The 15299-nt window shown below is 33.7% G+C and overlaps 1 protein-coding gene across 2 annotated transcripts in view; it reads left to right on the forward strand.

Annotated features, from left to right (window-relative positions):
• The window catches only part of HTR2C (5-hydroxytryptamine receptor 2C), a gene marked incomplete at both ends in the record, with an annotated part of 115743 nt that overhangs the window by 82454 nt on the left and 17990 nt on the right, over nt 1–15299 (forward strand). Inside the window, one exon of one of the 2 annotated variants that reach the window (XM_082864845.1) lies at nt 4989–5189. In XM_082864845.1, the coding sequence (XP_082720971.1) occupies nt 4989–5189 (201 nt within the window). The remainder of the gene's footprint in view (nt 1–4988; nt 5190–15299) is intronic. The other variant, XM_082864846.1, reaches the window with a different exon arrangement.

The raw sequence follows: 15299 nt of genomic DNA on the forward strand, positions 1-15299 counted from the left end.
ATTTCATAGAAATAAAGCCCTTGTATTTTTTCATTTGCACAAATGAACTGAAATTTTACAGTGTCTATTATTCAGTCTTTGCCTTTATTGTCAATATTGGTGGGGATGCCTGTGATTTTTGGAGTTACTAAGGCTGACGTAATCTGTGAATAAATAAATGAATGACTGAATGTAGGAAAATGTCTTATGAAACACTACACAATTTTTACCTCTGAAAACAAGATTTAATCTCATTCAACTAATTGACCTCCCCCATGGAAATTATGCTATGTGGCCTTTTTGCTATGCAACTTCCACAAAACTTCTCACATATTTCTTGTCTGGAATGTGCCTGATCACATAAATTTATCTAAAGAAAATACACTTTAATTCCATTGAGACAACTAGAAAAATCCATTTGTCTTCTTAACAAGACAAATATGAAAACTAAATTCTAAATATTTTGAATTAACAGGTCTGTAGTGAAATCCAGGAAGGAATATATTTAATAAGAATCTTAGGGGATAATTGTGATCAGCCATAATTGTACATCTTGTATGTTTCAAAGTAGACTTCTTGAAAACCCTGTACAAGGAATATTGTCCTCTATTATAAAAGCAATTGAATTTATTATTCAATAAGAAATAGTGTATGGTGATAGGAGGTACCTTAGTGTTCAGGAAAAAGTGTCAGATTTGGAGCAAAATTCTTTACTCACACTGTAGACTTGAACAAGTCTGAAACTTTGAGACACATTTTCCTCACACTGTAGGATAACAGAACTGACACTACAGAATTTTTTGTGTTGTATGGACTATAACTAAAAATGAAGTACCTAACTAACACTGTGCTTGGTATATGACAGGTACTGTACAATAGCTATTGCCATTTTTGCCATTATTAAATATGCAACTGCTGAGAAATGACCAGATAGTGTATTGACTTTGCAGAGTGGACATGTATCCTCATGAGGCTATATATTGGCATATGGTGAAGTTGAGTTTAGAGTGAGGTTATGATCTGTTGAGAGGGATGTATTCTTTTATACATTTAACAAATATTTATTTAGTGCCTACTTTGTGCCATGCATTGACCTAAGCATTATGAATAAAACAGTAGAAAAATAAAACAGATAACAATATTGACCCAATGCATCTTATATTCCAGTGGTTATGGCAACAAAATTTTCCACATAATGGCAGTGAGGTAATACTTGTGTATTTGAAATACAATTTGAAAAATAATTTTTGAACGTCAAACAGTTCGAGAATACCCAAACCCTCAACACAATCAACTTCTAGATGGATACAATCTGAGGAGATTACAAGATAATGATGAACAGAAATGGACATTCATAAACATTTTTGTTTAGAAGAATTTTTAATAATGTCTTTGATTTCTTTGTTGTGCTCCTTGAATTCCAATGGTTGTTAGTTACACCTCTGCAGATAAAAACTATTAACTCTATTAACTCTAAACATAATACAAAAACAACTATCTAAAGGTACTGGAGAAAAACCTAAAACAGAAAGATTCTGGAGGGTCTCAAGACTTGGAAGAAGAGAACAGCACTGGTTGAGTTTCCAAATTTCATGACTTACAGTCGAAGAGGAAGATGCAGTCTATGTCAGGTCAAGTGCCTAAACCTCCAAAAAATCTGCAGTTATTGTAGCCCAAAGAAACTGAGGACAGAGTTTGAGGAAATCTCAAAGCTGAAAGTTGAGGGAGCATATAGGAAAGGGCAGAGATAGAGGGAACCATAGATTCTTCTCTGGGGAACCATAAACTTGGCTTAAATCTCTAGCTAACCTCTGAACCATACGTGTCTGGGGCAAAATCAAATTTCCTGAGTTGCCAAATTATAAAATTCAAAATATTCAAGTTTCATCAAAGGTAAGAGGAATGCAAATAAACTAGAAAGTATGGCCCATTCACAGGAAAAAAAATTAATAGAAAATGATCCTGAGGAAGCCTAGGCATTAGACTTACTAGACAAAGACTTTAAATCAACTCTCTCAAAAATGCTCAGATAGCCAAAGGAAACCATGGACAAAGAACTAAAGGAAACCAGAATTTGTCTCAACAAATCAAGAACAGCAATAAAGGGATATAAATTATAAAAAGAAATCAAATAGAAATTTGGGGGATGAAACGTACAAAAATTCAATTAAAAATTTACTAGACCAATTCAACTGCAGAATGGAGCAGAAAGAAGGAAGAATTAAGGAACTTGGAGATAGGTCAATTTAGATTATCCAGTTTGAGCAGAAGAAAGAGAAAAAAATGAAGAAAAATGAACAGCACCTGAGAGAAACAAGATACTATCAAGTTTACTAAGCTCAATGAATGCTAAGCATATATTACTCCAAGAGATCCACACCAAGACATTATGGTCAAAATTACAAAGGATCTTTAAAAAATTAATAATGAATTTTCTTTAGAAACCATGGAGGTCAGAAGGCAGTGGGATGACATATTTAAAGTGCTCAACAGGGGCTTTCCTGGTGGCACAGTGGTTAAGAATCTGCCTGCCAATGCAGATGCAGGGGACATGGGTTCGAGCACTGGCCCGGGAATATCTCACATGCCACAGAGCAACTAAGCCCGTGCACCCCAACTACTGAGCCTGTGCTCTAGAGCCCAAGAGCCACAACTACTGAGCCTGCGTGCCTAGAGCCCATGCTCTGCAACAAGAGAAGCCACCACAATGAGAAGCCCGCACACCACAACTAGAGAAAGCCCGCATGCAGCAAAGAAGACCCAGCACAGCCAAAAATAAATAAATTGGAAAAAAAAAATAAACAAAAAATAAATAAATAAAGTGCTCAACAGCAACAGGAACAACAACAATTCTGTCAACCAAGAATTCTGCATATGGCAAAACTCTAAACTATCCTTCAAAAAATGGAGAAACTGAGATTTAAGGCACAATAAAGTCAACAAAGTTGATAAACCTTTAGCTAGAAATACTAAGAAAAAAGAGAGAGAAGACACAAATTTCTAAAATTATAAATGAAAGCGGGGAAGGGCATTATTACTGACCTTACAGAAATTAAAAGGATTATAAAAGAATAAATGAATAATTGTACTCCAACAAACCACATAACCTAAATAAAATGGACAAATGACAAATTCCTAAAAGCATGCAAGCTACTAAAAGTGACTCAAGGGACTTCCCTGGTGGCACAGTGGTTAAGAATCCACCTGCCAATACAGGGGACTCGGGTTTGAGCCCTGATCTGGGAAGATCCCACATGCTGCGGAGCAGCTAAATCCATGCGCCACAACTACTGAGCCTGTTCTCTAGAGCCCACGAGCCACAATTACTGAGCCTGCGTGCCACAACTACTGAAGTTCGTGTGCCTAGAGCCCATGCTCCACAACAAAGAGTAGCCCCCACTCGCTGCAACTAGAGAAAGCCTAGCGCAGCAATGAAGACCCAACACAGCCAAAATAAATAAATTAAATAAATTAATTTTTTTTTAAAGTGACTCAAGAAGAAATAAAGACTCTGATTAGACTTTATAACAAGTAAAGACATTGCATCAGTAATCAAAAAACCTTCCAACAAGACAAATCCTGGACCAGATGGCTTCACTGGTCAAATTTTATCAATTATTTAAAGAAGAACTAATACCAATACTTTTCAAACTCCTACAAAATAAAAGATTAGGGAACATTTGTAACTCATTCTATGAGACCAGCATTATCCAGATACCAAAGCCAGATAATGACATCACAGGAAAAGACAATTATAGACCAATATCACTTATGAATATAGATGCAAAAATCCTCAACAAAATGCTAGCAAACTAAATTCGGCATCATATTATACACCGTGACCAAGTGTGACTTATCCCAAGAATGAAAGGTGGTTCAGCACATAAAAAATCAATTAATGTAATGCATCACATTAATAGAATGAAGGTAAGAAAACCACGTGATCATCTCAAATGATGTAGAAAAAGCATTTAACAAAATCTCTCTTTCATCATTAAAAACACAGAACATACTAGGAATAAAAGGAAACTTCCTCAACATGATAAAAGGCATGTATGAAAAACCCACAGCTAACATATCCTATTCAATAATGAAATAATGAAAGATTATTCTTTAAGATAAGGAGAAAGACAAGATATCTGCTTTCACTACTTATATTCAACATTGTACTGGAAATTCTATCTAGAGAAATCAAGTGAAAGAAAATTAAAGGCAGAGGAAAATTGGAAAAGAAAAAATAAAATTACCTCTCTTTGCAGATGATGTGATCTTACATATGGAATATCCTAAAGAACCCACACACAAAAATATAGATCTAATAAATGAATTCAGCAGAGTTGAAGGTTTCAAGATTAATACATGAAAATTAGGTATAGTTCTAAACAAGAGCAATGAGCAATCCATAAATGAAATTAAGAAAATTTCATTTATGAGAGCATGCAAAAAAATTTCAACTGATAAGAGCATCAGCCATAGAAAAGAATGAAGTACTGATAGAAGCTACAAAATGGATGAACCTCAAAAAGAAAGAAACCAGACACAAAAGGTCGCCTATTGTATGATTCCACTTACATAAAATAACCAGATTAGCTAAATTCAAGAGACAAAAGGCAGATAAGAAATTGTCAGGGGCTGGGGGCGGTGGCGAAAATGGAGAGTGACTGCCTAATGGGTAGTGGTTTCCTTTTGCAATGATGAAATGTTTTGGAACCAGAAAAAGGTGATGGTTGCATAATGTTGTGAATGGGCTAAATGCCTCTAGATTGTACACTTTAAAGTGATTAATTTTATAATATGTAAATTTTACCTCAATAAAAAATAATGTATGTAACACTGAATGCATTATCATCATCATCGTCATATCATTACTATGGAAAACAATGTTTACCAAATTTTACTTTCTTTTATAAACTTAGATTATGAGAAGAAAAAATACGTAGACTAAATTTAAAACTACAGTTGGTATAATTTACATAACATGTTCTTGTCTTCTCTCTGTTCTCTTTCAGATTATGTCTGGCCATTACCTAGATATTTGTGCCCCGTCTGGATTTCTTTAGATGTTTTATTTTCTACAGCGTCCATCATGCACCTCTGCGCTATTTCGCTGGATCGGTATGTAGCAATACGTAATCCTATTGAGCATAGCCGTTTCAATTCACGGACTAAGGCCATCATGAAGATTGCTATTGTTTGGGCAATTTCTTTAGGTAATTAACTTTCTTGGCCAGTAGAATTGCAGCGGCTATGCTCAATACTTTCGGATTATGTACTGTGAACAACGTACAGACGTCGACTGGTAACATTTGCGTTTAATCGGGATTCTTCTATTTAATAATTATTCTTAACCTATTTATCTGATATTTAGGTTAACAATAATGTAAGAAATGTAAAGTATATAAATATGCAAATGTAAAGTTTCCATTTATCCTGCTAAATTATTTTACGTGTCAAAAATGCCAATGAATTCTGCAACACAGACACATAACCTTTGAGATAATTAAAACGATTTGAAGATGACAAAGATACATGGTAAAATCTAAATTTTTAAAATGCAGCTTTTAAATCTTAGAAGAGATCAATCTATCCCAGAATATTAATCTTAATATTTTTATTCTAATTCTATATCTTCAGTGGAAAACTTTATAGTGCAAGATGAATCTTCACAAAGTAAACATGTCAAAATTTATGCTGTTAATCAACCTAAAATATACTATTTCCCCTTCACTTTTAAATATCTCCTTGAATTCTGGTTATACAGAAACAAAAACATCTATTGGTTTCTTTAAAGATTTCGGGGAGGTTAAAGGGAGAGAAATGATCATCTTACTGCTTTTATTTAAAATATTCATGCTCAACAATACTAATATTCAAGTCACAAAATTTAACCAATTGGAATATAAGGGATTTTACAATTCATATTTTCCTTTTTTTTCTCCTCCAGTTGGAACGTACATTTAGTGTCTCATTAAATAATTCCTCTTCAAAGTTATGTTTCTGTAAAAGATTCTGATAAATTTTACAATATCAAGATGTCTTTACTGATATCATCTAAAGATCTTGACTCTGGGTTCATTGATAAAATAAATTTAAGTTTTAAGATTGTTCTATTATAGGTGAATGCACACACACACACCCCTTCAGATAAAAAACAATGAAACTTCTCCAAGAAAAAAAAGTGACTCTATATACACAATTTGACCTACATATTCAAGGACTTATACATTTTACCCTCTCCATCATGAAGACCTTCTCTAGAAAGATGCCAGTTCTTACGGCGCTTACAAAGGAAATACACAGCTAAATTAAATCAGAATATTAAAAGCATTACCTTCTAACAATTGCAGACTGGGTAATTTGGACTGACTCTTGTGCTAAATACAACAAAAATATGGGGAAAATACTATAAGCATTGAGAAGCTAATAAGAAAATCTAGAAACAATAAATGCTGGAGAGGGTGTGCAGAAAAGGGAACCCTCTTGCACTGTTGGTGGGAATGTAAATTGATACAGCCACTATGGAGAACAGTATGGAGGTTCCTTAAAACAATAAAAATAAAACTACCATATGACCCAGCAATCCCACTACTGGGCATACACCCTAATAAAACCATAATTCAAAAAGAGTCATGTACAACAATGTTCATTGCAGCTCTATTTACAATAGCCAGGACATGGAAACAACCTAAGTGTCCATCGACAGATGAATGGATAAAGAAGATGTGGCACATATATATAATGGAATACTACTCAGCCATGAAAAGAAATGAAAATGAATTATTTGTAGTGAGGTGGATGGACCTAGAGTCTGTCATATAGAGTGAAGTAAGTCAGAAAGAGAAAAACAAATACCGTATGCTAACACATATATATGGAATCTAAAAAAAAAAAAAGGTTCTGAAGAACTTAGGGGCAGGGCAGGAATAAAGATGCAGACGTAGAGAATGGACTTGAGGACACGGGGAGGGGGAAGGGTAAGTTGGGACAAAGTGAGAGAGTGACATGGACATATATACACTACCAAATGTAAAATAGATAGCTAGTGGGAAACAGCCACATAGCACAGGGAGATCAGCTCTGTGCTTTGTGACCACCTAGAGGGGTGGGATAGGGAGGGTGGGAGGAAGACACAAGAGGGAGAAGATATGGGGATATATGCATATGTATAGTTGATTCACTTTGTTATAAAGCAGAAACTAACACACCATTGTAAAGGAATTATACTCCAATAAAGATGTTAAAAAAAAAGATAGTGAGACATCCATAAAAAGACAGAAATCCAGGAAAAATGATTATGACTTTTGGGTCACGTCTGCTAATGAGGCATTTGCAAACCTGAAGATGTGATGACAGGTTGAGAAGCTCATTCAAGTCTCACGAGCCTGGCAAGGGTCAACAAACTTGGGCTTAGTTTGGGATCCCAAAGGACTGTACACTAGAAGTAAGGATGAACCAGGGTTAAACCACCCTTGGCATGGAGTTCAGGCCTGGTTCAAGCCACCCATCTAAGCAAAATAATCTTGAGCCTGGCAATTGGATTAAGGTGATTTCATAGTCTTCACCTTTCCAATTTTCTTGGTATAAACAAAAAAATCCTTATCATCCTAGGCTTCAAATGACTTCTTTCAATAATTTTCAATTCCTGTAACTGAAATACAATGATAAACAGACACACGAAGAAACAAGACAAATGAACTAGATATAACACAATAAAAGATAATACAAATGAACCCACAGGCACTCAAGATAGTTGAATTACCTGACATAGACTTTAAACAACTATTTGTAGTGTGAACATGGAAATTACAAGCTGAACTTACATATTTCAGCAAGAAACTGCAAGCTGTAAAGGGTGACATTTAAGATATAAGAAACAACGAGAAAACCTGGAGCTCAAACATATGAAAACCTTAGAACTCAAAGACAGATTAGACATGGCTAAAGAGAGCATTACTGGAGGTCAGTCAGAAGAAACTGTGATGAATGAAGCAAGGAAAATCAGAAGGATATAAAAGAGAAAATAAGAAGATAATGGACATACAGTACAAAGTGAGAAGAATTCCATAAGGTGAGAAAAGAATGGCAGAAAAGCAATATTTGAAGAAATAATGGCTTTTCAAATTGATGAAAAACACCAATTCTCTCATTTAAAGAGCTCAACAAGTCTCAAGCAGAATGAATAAAAAACAATCAACATTTAGACCCATCATTGTGACATTGCAGAAAAAGAGAAAACATATATCAACCTTAAAAAAAAAAGATCAAGTTAGTTCAGTAGAGCAACGATAAGATGGATGAATGCCTTCTCAACAGCAACAGTGAAAACTAGAAGATATTAAAATGATAGTGTCAGTGTGCTGATGAAAAGTGAATGCTGGGACTTCCTGGGCAGTCCAGTGGTTAAGACTCCCACTTGCACTGCAGAGGGCGCATGTTCGATCCCTGGTCTGGGAACTAGGATCCCGCATGGCACAGGGAGTGGTGAAAAAAAAATTTTTTTTAAGTGAATGCTAAATTAGAATCATATATTCAGCAAAATTATACCTCAAGAATCAAAGTGAAATAAAGACATTATCAAGCAAAAACTAAGAGAACGTGACAAAAGCAGTCTCCTGCTTAACAAAATACTAAAGGGTGTTCTTCAAACAAAGGAAAATGGCCACAAAAGGAAGGTTGGAGATGCAGGAAGCAATTAAGTGCAATGAAAATGGTAAATGTGTAGTTAAATATAAATAAACATTGACTGTATAAAACAATAATGATAATGTCTTATGGCATTCAGTATATTAATAGAACTAAAATGCACAAAATAGCATATAAGAACAGAGGGTTGAAAGTAAACTTTTATCATTGTCCAGGAGAAAAATAAAAATGATATTTAGTATTAAGCTTTGATGAATAAAGTATAACTGTCCATTCAACGGTAATCACTAATAGAAAGGAAACGTTTACCTTCCAAATTTTTAGAAGAATATTAGAGAATAATATAACAAATCTAAAAGGAGGCAATAAAAGATAAAAAATAGTAACACAGATCAGGTGGGAAAATATAGAAACACATACTAAGATGGCAAAATTAAAACCAAATATATCCATAATTATATTAATTGTAAATGGGACTAAATATTCCAAGACTGTCAGATAAGATTTGAAAAAATAATCCAACTATGTGTTTCTAAGACACATATATATCATAAGGAAAGTAAGGGATTAAAAAGGTACTCCACACAAACACTAACCAATAGAAAGATTGTATAGCTATAGTAGTAATCTATCAGAATAGATTTTTCAGCAAAATCAATTATTTTAAAGAAAGAAGGTTACTTCATGATTATGAAGGAGTTAATTCATTTGGAAGACACAGAATAATGAATGTATGGATATAATATTATGGCCTCAACATTACTAAATTAAACATGGACAGAATTGTAAGGACAAATAGGCAAGTCTACAATAATGGTGTAAAATTTTAACACACCCTTTTCAGTGATTGTATGAGGACAATGAAAAAAGCTGAACTAATGGACAAGTGAAAATACATATTCCTATCATTTGCATAAGAAATATTTATCATAATTGACCATATATTCGGCCATAAATTAATTCTCAATAAATTTCAAGTGTTGGAATCAAAGTAATTCAAATTCAAATGAAATAGAAATGTTTACCAAAAGGTAACTAGAAAAATCTACATATATTTGGAAATTAAGAAATTATTTTCCAATAAACTATGACCCAATGGATTTAGAATCCACTGATGACTCTTCTCTGAACCATTTATTATTATGTGATTGTAAACTAATGATTTTTTCTCTTTATTATTCTTTCTTCCTTTATTAGTTGGCATTGTACTGTAAGGAAGGTTTTCCCTCCCACTTTGTTATTCATTTATTCATATTAGTAAATACTCTTGAATTCTTTTGTAATCAATATAACTTAATTCATTACTGTCCTTAATTATTTTGACGCTCAAATTGTCCCAGATTTGTCCAATAACTACTTTTGTTATGTCCCATCAGCACATTAAGCACTTTCTTACTTTCTGTCATTGATTTTGCCAGATTTACCCTTTATTTTCCATGTCCCAGTTCTGAAATCAGTTATTTCATACAAGGAACCCTTGGGTTTTTTTAGTGGTCAGAGGTTTTACAAACAGATATGGTATCTAGGTACACTCATTGCTATATCTATGCCTTTAATTCCAACCCAGTAACACAAGATTCTTCTGCTACCTTCCCAATTCCTTGTTATTCCTCACCTTTCTCACAATGAGTAACCTGATCCTCAAAAGCATCAAGATATTTATTTAATATTTATATTTTCTAAATCCTACAATATGAAAATTCATTTCAGAATTGCTATCCTCATACAACTAAATAAATAAAATGCTATGTTTAAAATTGTATTGCAATTGTTTTTTTGGTTTTTGGGTTGTTTTTTTTTTTTTTTTGCCTTTAGAATGTTTCCCACTGAGGTTATATGTCAAAGCATTCTGTTCAAAATATTACAATTAATATGGATATTTTCTTCTGTGTGGATCTGTTACCAATTCTTAAAAGTTAGGGATTTTTTTCGTTTCTGTATGCATTCAGTATTGATTTACCCTACCTTGCTGCCTTTATTTTTTAATATGTAAGACCTTAATATTATGTTCCAAAGTATGCAAATAGTATACTCAGAGAAGTGTCACTCTTTCTTCTCTCCCTTGGTTAACCCATTCAATAATTTCTAGACTACACTTCAAAGTTTATTTTTTCAAAAAACTATATATATTCTTGTTTCTCCTTTCTTAGATAAAAGATAAAATACTATATACATGTTAACACTTTGCTGTTCTTTACTCTGTAATATGTCCTGGGAATCCCTCTCTATCCATTCATAGTAAGATGGTAGATGTAAACCCAAATATCATGTAAATGACCTAAACACTCTGTTTAAAAGCCAAATTCCTTTTTTAAATGCTCATTAGTACTGCATTTTATAGATATATTGTAATTTATTTAACCAGTCTCCTGTGTAGTATGAGCGTTTGTTTCTAATATTTTGTAATTACTAATAATTCCACCAGAAATAATCATTCTCTCACTCTGTGTGTGTGTTTCATATTTTTGAAAGTTTAATTTCACCAAAAATTCCTCTTTCAGTCTTTCATAATGAAGTAAGATATTAGCTGTAGGGCTTCCCTGGTGGCGCAGTGGTTGAGAGTCTGCCTGCTGATGCAAGGGACATGGGTTCATGCCCCGGTCCGGGAAGATCCCACATGCTGCGGAAGATGTTAGCTGTAGGTGTTTTACAGATGTCCTCTATGAGGTTGAGGAAGTTCCCTTCTATTTTTTGTATGGTCACTATTTTATCATAAAAACACATTGCATTTTGTCCTTTATTCTATTAATATCACGTTACATTGATCGATTTTCACATGCTGATACAACCTTGCATTCTTTGGATAAATTCCCCTGGGTCTTGATGTATACTCATTTTTATATGTTGCTGGATTTGGTTGGCTAGTATGTTGTTGAGGATTTTTGTACTTATATTAAGAAAAAGTACTGGTCTGTGGTTTTTCTTTTTATATGACATCTTTGTCTTTTTTTTTGGTATCAGGAGTAATACTAGCCCCATAAAATGAGATGGGAAATACTCTTTCTTTTTCTATTTTTTGGAAGAGTTTTTGAATGATTGGTGTTAATTCTTTAGATATTTGATAGAATTCACCAGTGAAGCCATTTGGGCCTGAGCAGTACTTAGTGGAGTTTTTTTAATGTCAAATGGAATCTCTTTACTGTAACAGGTCTATTCATATTTTCTTTTTCTTTGTGAATTAGTCTTCATAGCTTGTGTATTTTTTTTTAATTCATGTATTTCCATACAAATTGTAAAGATTTTGTTCTAATTCTGTGAAAAATGCCTTGGTAATTTGATAGGTATTGCATTGAATCTGTAGATTGCTTTGGGTAGTATAGTCATTTTGACAATTTTGATTCTTCCAATCCAAGAACATGGTATATCTCTGCATCGACCCCAAATAGCCAAAGCAATCTTGAGAAAGAAAAATGGAACTGGAGGAATCAGGCTCCCTGACTTCAGACTATACTATAAAGCTACAGTAATCAAAACAGCATGGTATTGGCAGAAAAACAGACATACAGATCAATGGAACAGAATAGAGAGTCCAGAAATAAACCCACACACCGATGGTCAACTAATCTATGACAAAGGAGGCAAGAATATACAATGTAGAAAAGACAGTCTCTTCAGTAAGTGGTGCTGGGAAAACTGGAGAGCTACATGTAAAAGAATGAAATTAGAACATTCCCTAACACCATACACAAAAATAAACTCAAAATGGATTAAAAGCCTAACTGTAAGGCCAGATACTATAAAACTCTTAGCATAGGCAGAACACTCTCTGACATAAATTGCAGCAATATCTTTTTTGATCCATCTCCTAAAGAAAATAAAATCAAAAGTAAATAAATGGGACCTAATTAAACTTAAAAGCTTTTGCACAGAAAAGGAAACCATAAACAAAACAAAAAGACAACCCATAGAATGGGAGAGGATATTGGCAAATGAAGCGACTGACAAGGGATTAATCTCCAAAATATACAAATAGCTCATGCAGCTCAATATCAAAAAAACAAACAACCCAGTCCAAAAATGGGTGGAAGATCTAAATAGACATTTCTCCAATAAAGACATACAGGTGGCCAAAAAGTACCTGAAAAGATGCTCAACATCACTAATTATTAGAGAAATGCAAATCAAAACTACAATGAGGTATCATGTTACACCAGTCAGACTGGCCATCATAAAAAAATCTAAAAACAATAAATGCTGGAGAGGGTGTTGAGAAAAGGGAAACTTCCTACACGTTGGTGGGAATGTAAATTGGTACAACCATTATGGAGAACAGTATAGAGGTTCCCTAAAATACAAAAAATAGAGCTACCATATGATCCAGCAATCCCACTCTTGGGCATATATCTGGAGAAAACAATAATTCAAAAGGATACATCCACCCCAATGTTCATCACAGAACTATTTGCAATAGCCAAGACATGGAAGCAACCTAAATGTCCATTGGCAGAGGAGTGGATAAAGAAGATGTGGTACATATATACAATGGAAAATTACTCAGCCATAAAAAAGAATGAAATAATTCCATTTGCAGCAACATGGCTGGACATAGAGATTATCTTACTAAGTGAAGTAAGTCAGACAGAGAAAGACAAATATCATATGATATCACTTATATGTGGATTCTAAAAAAAATTGTACAAATTTTGAATGAAAGAATAAGGCAAGTTCAAATTCCACAAAACACTGTTCTTACGGAAGTAGAGCTTTCTTCTTGAATAAATACTCCCCGAATTACTGAAAGACTTTGGCATATTTCTGGAGTTCTGATAGGTTGATTTTGACAATATTTTCCAGTGTTCTCATTGTTTTTATAGATAAGAGCATTTTTATGTCTTTATCACCATTTCCACTAATGTCACCTTCAGTTGTATCATCATTCTTTACTTTAACCTCCTTTTGTCTTTATAATTAAGCTAGGTTTCTTATAGATAAAATATAGTTGTCTTGTTTATTTATCTAATCTTGCAATCTCCACTGCTCATATTTATATCTTTTATATATAATGTCATTATTGGTATAGTTGGGTTTAAAACTAATCTTTTGCTGTTTATTATTTGTCCCTTTTTTATTGTTGTTATTTTCTGTCTTTTTTTTTTTCTTATTCTTTTTTCAATACTCAATCACCTCAGGGTCTCTTTTACTAACTCTTTCATCTTCTGATCAGCAGTTACTGCTTCAATGTTCTTTGCATATCTAGTACTTTTAATTGTATGTCCAGCATTGTGGGTATTATATTATAAAAGCCCTTGATTTTGTCATCTTTCTCTCATAAGTGTTAAATTTTATTCTAACTGAAAGTTAAATTATCAGCATATCACCTGGATACTGTATTAGATTCCTAGCGCATAGCCTTACTTCAGTCTCAACTAAAGGCCCTGAGTATTTTCCAAAGACGGTCCACTATGCGTATACGATCTCTAAAATCTCAGCTTTTCTTTCCAGCCTTCCAGTGTCTGTTATATGCTAGGACCCCAAGAGGCTTACCTAGGTCATTTGCATCTCAGGAGTTGGCCAAAATCATGAGAAGAAATTTTATGCAAGTTTCAGAGAACCCCTGTGTGTCTGTCCATTCTCTCCTGGCATAACACCCAAATTTAAGTCTCCATTCAGCTCTGAAATGTTATTTATGTCTCAACTTCCCAGCAAAAGTGCTACACTTTGACTGGGCTCTATTTCCTTAAAACATAGTTTCAAAATTGCTCATCAGGAGGAAGCTTGTGTAAATGGGAGCTCAAACATGGGCTTCCTGTCTCTTAAAGATTGTAGCTTTGCACTTCAGCTTATCCAGTAAATAGAAACAATTGTATAATGTATTTGGTGCAGCCTTGTTTTTTGTTGCCAAGGTATAATTTACATACAATAAAATGTACAGATTTTTATGCATAGTGATTGATGAGTAAGAAAAAATGATAATTTCTATGTAACCATCAGAAATAAAACAAGATTTAAAGTAATTCTACCGCTCAATAATTGTCCCCATTCACTTTCCAGGCAATACACCTGTAATGGGACAACCATTGTTCTTTATTACTAATATTTAGTTTTAACTTTCCCAGATATTCAAATAAATGAAAATAAACATTGCATTCTTTTATGTGTCTATCATCTTTTTTCAATATAGTGATTTTGAGATACATCCATTTTGTTGCACTTATCATTAACTTGCTCTTTTTTATTGCTAAGTAACTATCATTGCATGAATATACTACCAGTTGTTTATTCAATTATCTCCAGATGGATATTTACATTATTTTCAGTTTGGGACTATTAGGAATAAAATTGGTATGAGAATTATTTTTCAAAGTCTATTTTAGGTTCTCTGTTTTTATTTCTCTTGGGTAAATACTTAGGAATGGAATTGCTGGGTCAAAACAAAGTTGTAGGTTTATCTTTACTTAGAAGAAACAAACAAACTACCAAACCAGTTTTCAAAGTGGCAGTACTATTCTGTATTCCCACCAGCAACATATGTGAGTTCTAGTTGATCCATGATTTCGTTGCCACTTGGTAATGTCCTCTTTCTGATTGCACAGTCCCCTGTAGTTTCTACCTGCTTTTTGTTCACTCTCAAGTATCTTCGCATGTTGGGTGTTTTAAATTTTGTTCAAGCTTTTGATTGTTGTCAGCAGGAGACCTAGTCTTCTATAAACTATTCCACCATTATTAGAAAATGATAG

The sequence above is a fragment of the Leucopleurus acutus genome, assembly GCF_964270905.1.
Source record: "Leucopleurus acutus genome assembly, chromosome: X".
NCBI classification, from domain to species: domain Eukaryota; kingdom Metazoa; phylum Chordata; class Mammalia; order Artiodactyla; family Delphinidae; genus Leucopleurus; species Leucopleurus acutus.